At 30.7% G+C, this 10,000-nt stretch overlaps 1 protein-coding gene across 5 annotated transcripts in view; it reads left to right on the top strand.

Annotated features, from left to right (window-relative positions):
• LOC124430983 (calcium uptake protein 3, mitochondrial) overlaps positions 1–10,000 on the top strand; it is a 36,533-nt gene that overhangs the window by 231 nt on the left and 26,302 nt on the right. For all 5 annotated transcript variants that reach the window (XM_046978306.1, XM_046978305.1, XM_046978309.1 and 2 more), the window contains exon 1: positions 1–142. This exon is cut by the window's left edge. In XM_046978306.1, the coding sequence (XP_046834262.1) occupies positions 1–142 (142 nt within the window). The remainder of the gene's footprint in view (positions 143–10,000) is intronic.

Raw genomic sequence — 10,000 nt, forward strand, 5'->3', positions numbered from 1 at the left:
CAATTCGTGGCGTGTTGGTGACGATAGCCTTAAGAAGAAACTGAGAACCGGCATTGGGATACTCACGGCCGGTTCACTGATATTTATTCTGACGCAAAAGTACTCCAGAGTCAACGTGGTGCACGCCTTGAAATCACGTAAGGTGCGTGAGTACAGTCCAATCTGAAAGTCTCTACTACATAGGTTATGTATATATATATATATGTCATGTATGTATGCATGTATGTATAAATATTTCTATGGTATGTATGGTATGTATGATATGTATATACTACATACGTACTTATGTACATTTCTCTTTTTCTCTTCTCTCTCTCTCTCTCCCTCTCTCCTCTCTCTCTCTCTCTCTCTCTGAATCCTAATATATACGTTTAAATCTTTAATCGAAATCTTGTCTCTAAACTAACGTCACTTATGATTTTTTTTTTTATTTAATTCATTTAAACATATTGAGAATTATTTTTATGTATATACATACATATATTACATATATACATTGATAATTATAATGATAACCTAAAAACCATGTGTAGAGATTTTGTGAAACATCAAAGTTAACATATATTATATTTTGAACGATTTCTTTGCCAATTTATTGAGATATTTTCTATAATGTGATTGATTAATGAGAAAAAAAAAGAGATTTTTGCAAGAGAATGTATTTTACGTGAACCTGTATTTTTTTTTTTTTTTTCTTCTTTTTTGTGTTTGATTTTCTAACGGTATTTAGTTTGAATATATAGAAATATTTCAAAGCTAATGATTTGTCGTATAAGTCACTAAAAGAGAGAGACAGAGAGAGAGAGAGAGAGAGAGAAACTTTAATTTTAAATATTTTTCTATATGTGTGAGAGAAAGAGAAATATATATATATATATATATATATGTATGTATGTAGAGATAGATATATAAATGAGAACAAATAGATGATAAAAAATTTTATAAGGGATTGCATCTTACAATTATTATTATAAATTTTTATAATCCAATTTGATCAATATAAATAAATATTTTAAATCTGTCAATTGATCGTATTAGTTTGGAATAACATTTATTTATCGATGTCACAATAAGCCAATGAACTTTGTGATTTAGAAACTTTTATACTGCATATTATTGTATAAATGCTTAAGAAATAGATAATGATGGAAACAATGAGATTTATACAAAGGGAATATTATTGTAGGAAAGAATTTTTGATTGCCTTTTTCTTTTCCTTCTTCCCCCCTCCCCCTCCCTCCCCCGTTTCATTTTCTTATCCTTTCCATTGAAAATTTTCTAATGCAGCTCAATTCAAAATAGAAATATATATTTATATATATATATATCTAAGAGCTATTCGATTTAATTATATCGATATAAAATTATAATAAAACTAGTAGTTACCGATATCAGAATCGACTGTTGAACTTTGATAAGGGGAACTTTGATTTTGCATATCTTATTATAACGTATATATGAGAAAATGAGAAAAGATAGAGAAAACTTGACACATATGGTGTATGTATTTTCCCTTATAAATTCAACGATTATCATTCAGCTCGCATAACTTAGAAAGACGATAATGATAAGGAAACTACTCGACCTCGAAAACTTTTTTATAACCTCAAGCCATTTGTCATCATAATCTGTTAAGAACGTGTCTCTCGAAATTGCCTATCTTTTCTCTCTCTCTCCCTCTCTCTCTTTCTCTCCCTCTCTCTTTCTCTCTCTCATTGCTTAGTAAATTGTACAGAGAGAAAAGAGGATGTACAAGTTTTAGTTATGTGACGTGTCTACTAATGTATGCACATATACATACGTATTATCTCTATAAATATATATATATATATGTGTGTGTGTGTGTGTACAAATGTATTTTAACATACGTACTATCTCTTCATACATATACATACGTATCTATATAGAAATTTATTTAATATATATATATATATATATATATATATATATATATATATATATATGTGTACACACATATATTTAGGTAAATACGTAGGATATCTAAAAATCATTCTTGTGTACTTGAAACGATGATCTTTGTCAATGTATATATTATACATAGTTCTTCCTTAGTCACTCGTTATCTCATTCGCGTGGGTGGCTGCAACGTCGTAAGGACGATCAGTATCAGAAAAAGAAAAAAAAAAGGAGAGAAAAAAATAGTAAGAGAGAGAGAGAGAGAGAGAGAGAGAGAGAGAGATGCATGACCATTTGAAAGTACTACAAGGATAGTAACATCGGTCTGAATATAATACATACACTCGTACATACATACGTTAGAATGATTAATAAACGTGAATGTACATTTAATCTATTCCAAACTCGTTCGACTAGTTCTGTCGAAAAACGTTGACGTTATTATATATCTGTTTACGTATATGTATACATATACATATATATATATATATATATATATATATATATATGTATGTATGTATGTATGTGTTTATGTATATATATTCTAGTTAATGTATTACGTTTTATTTATATTGTAACAGACGTATTGACCTAGTGATAAGGATATGTGTAGATCGATGTTATATATGTATATATGTATGTATGTGTATATATTAATATGATGGATTGAAAACATAAAGAATTTCGAAGAAAAAAAAAGGAGGAAAAAAGAAATTAAAATTTTTAAAGTTAGTGATGCGTTTTAATTTATCATAAGTTCTTATTGAAAAATTTATATATATATGTGTGTCTGTATGTATGTATAAATCTGATTATATTCTTGTTATATTGTATAACAAATGTATTGATTTAGTGATAAGAATGTGTAGAATTAATTAAATTGTAGAAGTTATTCGTTCATTTTATCTGAAGAAATAAAAGAAAAATAAAGAGAAAATGAAAAAGAAAAAGAAAAAGAAAAGAAAAAAGAATAGAAAGACAAAAAATTGACAGGGGAAAAAAAAAGTAATTCTATGATACAAAATCGATTGAATTTTACGCGTAAATATTATTTAGTCTAACGAAAAAAATTTTCAATCCTATTTATATAAACGATTAAATTGACGTCGAAAAATTATGAAAATGTTTATTATAATTACTCAGGCACGTCGAAACCTTTCCCATCCCTCCATTAAAAAAAAAAAAAATATATATATATATATATAATAATAATAATAAAAAAAAAAAAATAAAATAAAAATAAAAAGAGAAATAAAAATTCAGAAAAGAAAAAAAAATCGATAAACCCAATCTCAATTATTATGTCACTAATATATATCATATATATATACAAATAAATAATGACAATTAATCTCGAGTTGTATAGTTACTTATATTACCGATATTAACATAAATCGTAACTCATAAATTTTCTCAATCCCACGTGTTCGCATTTGTTACACGCACACACGCACACGCACAAACACATACATACATATAAATGTACGCGCATAAAAATGTACGCACGTACGCATGTAAGCCCATCCATAAATACAAATAATATACACAAGTTGGCGAAAATTCATGGGTTGGTTAAGACCGAGTTTAAAAAAAAAGAAAAAGAAAAGAAAAAAAGGAAAAAGAAATAAATAAATAATGATAAAATAAATAAATAAGTAAAAGTAAAAAAAAAGAAAAAAAAAGAAAGAGAAAAGAAAAAGGTCGATAGAAAAGTCGGCTGAAAGAATTATCATCGTACGGACGATTTAACGTTGGCGTTTTACAACTTCATCCTGCGATAACAGCACATGTTACTATCCTATGGTTACATATATATATATATCGAGTAGTTTATTTGAATTATTATTATTATTATCACAGAATATTTCTAATAGATAGAAGTGTCTCCGATCGAATTTAAATGTGTATATTAACGGATAGATATGGAAAAGAAAAAGAAAGAAAAAAAGAAAAAAAAAGAAGAAAAGAAAAAAGAAAAATGTTAATAAATAAATAAAAAGAAAAAAAACAAATATACATATATATATATATATATATATATATGTGTGTGTATATAGTAAAAGTACGAAGGTGGCTTGTAAAACCAGAACGATGCTTGTATTCATTGCAAAAATGTATAAATATATTGAGAAATCGTTAACGAGATAGAGATAAAGATAGAGATAGAGATAGAGATAAATAGATAGACAGATGGACAGAGATAGATAGAAACGGAAAGCTTTAAGCAAAAGCGAGAAAAAGATTTAATAATATTGCCTTGGTAAAACTGGACACATACATACATACATATGTATGTACTTATACATATATATATATATATATATATATATATATATATATATATATATATATATATATATATATATACGTGAATACGTATATATTTGTAGTTATCTTATATAATGTACGTAATCTATGGGAATCGAGTAGTCGATCATGATCGAGCGATCTCGAAAGATTTCATGTATCGATAAGAAAAGGATTGATATTACAGAATCGACAAAGACTGTACATCTCTCTCTCTCTCTCTCTCTCTCTCACTCTCTATCGTTGGCTAAGAGTATAAAAAATAAAGAAAAAAAAAAAAGAGAAAAATAGAGAAGAATAAGAAAAAAAAAAACACAAGAAAAATAAAAAGAAGATCTAAATCAAGAGATCGACAAGAGGGTAGTAATATATCATGAAAAGTAACAACATCGAATTATATCATCCTGGGGCAGGTTTGAGATCGTAGCAATCGTTGCAATCCAATATAATTTGTGTCTTCGATGTCGCATAAGAAGAAAAAGATTCCTGAGGGATTTACTTTTTTCATTTTTTTTTTTTTTCTTTTTTTTTTTTAAATTTTTTCTATACTTTTCTCCTTCTCGAGTGATCTACCGAGCGATCGATCGATCGGTCATTAGAAATTCCATAGTAATCCATGGTAATCGATTTGATTCGACGTAAGGTATGAATGAAAATATAGCAGTGACTGTAAAGAAAGAGAGAGAGAGAGAGAGAGAGAGAGAGAGAGAGAGAAAGTGATCTTTAAAACAAATCGCAAATCTCAAATGTCCTTAGGATAAACGTCTACAATTATCTTTAATGAACGTCTTCCGTCGTTGGTTAACATGAAAAGGAAAAAAGACAAAAAAAAAAAAAAAAAAAAAGAAGAAGTAAAAAAGAAAAAAAAAAAGAGAGAGAAAAAGGAAGAAAAGAATTGCAATCCGTAAATCCGTTCATAATATAAATACATTAATAAATATACATATATATAATAATGATATATTATATTCCAATGAATTATTGATCATTATAAATAACAATATGTCCAATTTCTAAATATAAAAACTATATCTTGGAATACTATACGATATCTTAGAAATGTTAAATGATAATTGATTAGAATGCAACTGTTCGATTCCTATAGATACATAAATACATAAATACATATATCTCCCTATATATATATATATATATATATATATATATATATATATATATATATATATATCTATATACATATATGTACATGCAATACATTACGCGTTATTACCAGACGTGGTCCAGCATTATCAGCTCGCATTACGTATGCAGAGGCATGTTTGACGAGCGGCTAAGGTAACTAATGGGTTGGATCCTCCTACTAGCAACCCCTTCATCCCCCTCCCAAACCCCACCCAACCCCCCCATCCTCCTCCTGTTTCCTTCGCCTGTCCCCTCCACCCCTTCCCATTACGATGTAGCAGCTCCCATCGACACTGCTGTCTACTACACAACACAACAAGCTTCTCTCTCTTTCCTCGGGGCATTTTTCGACTCTCATGGGGGCCCCTTACGGGGCCCATTATGCTAACTACGAGAATACGAAGAAGCGAGCGAACGAGCAAGAGAAAGAAAGAGAAAGAGAGAGAATATTTATGTGTGTGTGTGTGTGTGTGTGTTTGAAAGAGAGAGAAAGATTATGTATGTATGTATGTATGTATGTATATATGTATAAGAGTGAGATAGAAATAGAGATGGAGATGAAGAGAAAGGGAGGGAGGGAGGGAGGGACAGAGAAGGTGCTGGGCCACGCTTCGGCATCATCAGTTTCATACCTTCGATAATTCCAAAGCGAGAGAGTGATCGATCGATCGATCGAGTACACCACCTTCGTACCTATTATTGAGGATAAACGATAAATCAGATTGAACAGATTTCGTTTCACCGAAACGTTCAATGATGATCAAAGATTTTAAAATATTGTCTTACATTATTCTCACTCTCTCTCTTTCTCTCTCTCTCTCTCTCTCTCTCTCTCTCTCTCTCTCTCTCTCTCTTTCTCTCTTTCTTTCTTTCTTTCTTTTTTATTCTATCTATCTATCTATCTGTCTATCTTTATCACGCTCTTTGAAGATGTATGTGTATTTATGTATGTATGTATATATATTGTGAATATATAACGAGTATTGAAAAGAAAAAAAAAAAAAAAAAAAAAAAAATAGAAAAAGAAAAAAGAAAAAAGAAAAAATACTTCTATGTATGGATATACAGATAGACATATATAATTAAATATTATAAATATGATAATTTTTAATTGACTCCTTTAAATTTCAAATTTTATATATATTTAGAATAATTATGTATTAGTATGTATCAATTCATATCTAATTACTAAATCATACTTAGATCATATATGTACGAATTATCATATACATACACACACACACACACACACACACACACACATATGTATATATATACACGCACAATGTATTTTTATTTTTACATTTTTCTTTTCCTTTCATTTTTTCTTCTATTTCTTTTTTTTTTTTTTTTCTTTTCTTTTCTTTTCTTTTCCCTTTTTTTCTTAATACCTCTCTGAGACTCTCTAACACACGTTAGGGGCATCTTTCCTCATATAATAGTAATAACACGTTCCGAAAGAAGCGTCGTCCTTCGACCTCCCGCGAGAGCGTTTGCGTGTGCAATCCCAAGAAAACAACAAATTTGGCTTTCTCCTCATGAAATTATCGGCTTCTCAGGTAACCCTCTTTCTCTCTCTCTCTCTCTCTTTCTCTCTCGTTCTCTCTCTCTCTCTCTCGTTCTCTCTCTCTCTCTCTCTCTCTCTCTGTGATTAGTCGATTTCGAATGTTTCCGCGTGTGCCGAGAACACGTTTCGTTCCCAAAATTTTTCTTTTCGGGTCCCTTCTCCCCTTTCTCCCTCTTCCCCCACACGTCTCTACTTCTACTCCCTCCTGATCCCACCCATTGACCTCCTCACCTTACTCCACCTCTCTCCGGCTCTCTCTCGAATCCCAAACCCAACGTTTTTCTTCGTTTGTGTTCTTTTTTTTTTTCTCCCTTTTTCTTTCGAACGACCTCGTGAACTCTCTCTCTCTCTCTCTCTCTCTCTCTCTCTCTCTCTCTATTTCTGTCTGTCTGTCTGTCTGTCTTCCTTCCTTTCTTTCTTGATAAGTCAAAGAAGTGCCGCAAGAACGAGCGCCCACTTAAGTCAAAAATATTCAGAGTTACCGAAAGGTAAGAGAGACCAAGGTGGTGGCTGTGGTTCGACGCATAAGAATATATAAGTGGAGTGGGAATATGCAAAATGCATTATGCGAGATGCGTAAACTAAATGAAACGAAATGAAATGAAACGGAACGGAACGAGTTTAGTTTTCTCTTCCCTTTTCTTTCTTTCCTTCTTTCTTTTTCTTTCTTCTGTTTTCTTTTTTTTTTTTTTTGTTTTTGTTTTTGTTTGATTTTTTCTTTTCTTTTTTTTTTTTCTTTTTCTTTCGTTTTCTCTCCCTCCTTTTCAGAAAAGAAACAAATTTTTCCCTCCCTTCTTTCTTTCTTTCTTTCTTTCTTTCTTTCCTTCATTTTCATTTTTTTTTTTTTTTCAAGTCACATTTTTTATCCCCTTCTATTCGTCGCTTTCTCTTTTTTCCTTCTTGCCTTTTGCAAATCGCAAAATTACAAGTCTACGAAATAGACCTGCTGCTGCTGCTCTTTTTTTCCTTTTCTTCTTTTATTTTTGCTTTTGTTTTTGAAAAATGCACGCACGACTATTTCAGAGAAGACAACTACTCAAAAGACACGTAATTTTCGTAATATGCAAAGAAACAAAAAAAAAATAATAATAAATAAACAAATAAATAAAATAAATTCATTCATTCATTCATTCAAAAAGTCACGAAAAAAAATAATGATCCATTATTAAAATCATCCCCTTACAATGATTTTCATTTGGGATACTCTATGAAAATGAAAATGAGTCATGTAAAACTCGCGTGGCGTTCGAAAAAAAGAAAAAGAAAGAAAGGGGGAAAAAGTAAACTAATAAATAAAACAAAGACAATCACAAAAACGAAAAAGGCAAATCAATCCTCCAAAGTTCACAAGTGTTAATAAATTTTTAAATATCGCCTTGAAATATTTGCCTCACAGTGTCTAAGTAAAATTCGACGTGAACGTTGTTATTCCGAAGCGCTTAGTAAATTTATGATAAACAAAAAAAAAAGAAAAAAAATACTACAAAGAGAAAAGAATATCAAACAAACGAAACAAAAAAGAAAAGGAAACAAGAAAAAGGAAGAAGAAATTTATTCCAGAGGGGGAAAAAAAAAAAGGGGGAAGAAGAAAAAGAAAAGGGTCAGGGAAAAATGGTAATCGAATTTTTTAAGATCACCATCACCCTGAAACTTTTGGCTCGTCCTATAGAAGCGAGAAAGCGAGCGAGAAAGAAAAAAGAAAAAAAAAAGAAAAGAGAGAGAGAGAGAGGTAACACACACCACACATACACACATGTACATACACATCAGAAGTGATTATTTATCGCACAGTATGTAAGTTGTACTAAAGGCAAATCACGAAGGCAAATACAAAGAGAAGTGAATGGCCCTAAGGGGCTATTCTTAAATCATAGTCCCTGGAAATATTCAATTATAGCCCGTGCATTGTTTCGTACCTGATGCATAGCCCGGTGGTAACACGTGATCAAGAACATTACTAAACACTTCGCTTCTCACTACCACCACAATGAAAGAAGAGATACCATTCAAGATGTAAATGTAAACGTTAATACATAAGCGTCTATGTCATATACATGTATACATGTTCATGCATATACTTGTATACGTATATATATATGAAAAGAAGATGGTGTAAGTTGTATTAGCGTTATGGTGGTATTGGGCCATTAGCAGGCTAATAGCTAACCGTTCGAAGGCATCCCACGCAGTTAGCACTAATTTCACGGTGCTACGGACCACGGCGTTAATTAATTTAGACGAATCGCCGGAGTTACGCTCACCGTCTTCTCATTTGCATTAACTCATTGAGAGAGAGAGAGAGAGAGAGAGAGAGAGACCGTAGAGAAACTACCATACCGCCATCGCCATCCCCATTGCCATTACTATTGCTATTGCTATTGCTCGAGTATCTATGTATATGTGTGTGTGTGTGTGTATATGTATATGTTCATATTGGTGCATACAGGTAATACGTCGAAGGGAAACTTTAATCGATCGTAATTGATTTTGTATTTTCCCGCCCATTTTGTCTTTTTCCTTTTTCTCCTTTCGTTCTATTTTTCTCGATCATTTATAATTATTATTTTTATTTCTTTTTTTTTTTTTTTTTTGTTTGTCTTCGTTCATTTCTTTTTCTATTTGCTTTATTTTTCCCTCTTCTCTCGCCCCCCCCCCTTCTCCTCCTCCTCCTCCTCCTTCCCTCTTCCTTATCTTATCACTCATATCAAACATTACTTTTTATTCTCGCAAAGGAAATTAAAATGTATCTCGATTATGAAACAAATCATTGGAATTACGTTTTGTCGATATCACGTAAGAAATAATTATGGAATAATTGAGAAATTATTTTGTAAAAATGATTTCGAATTTTTTCAATTTTCTCGTTTTATTTATCGTGAAAAATTATTTTCATACGATATTATAAATATATACTATATAAAGATCTGCTAAAGGTAGTCGATTAAAATTCTACGAGTTTTTTATTCCATTTGAACAAGTCATATTGAAATTCCAAATAAAGGCGATAGTCGTCAATTTTTCTTCGAGACAATTTTATCAATATCCTCGAAAGTCAATTATTTATTT

Source organism: Vespa crabro, chromosome 20 (genome assembly GCF_910589235.1).
Source record: "Vespa crabro chromosome 20, iyVesCrab1.2, whole genome shotgun sequence".
In the NCBI taxonomy this organism is placed as follows: Eukaryota; Metazoa; Arthropoda; class Insecta; order Hymenoptera; family Vespidae; genus Vespa; species Vespa crabro.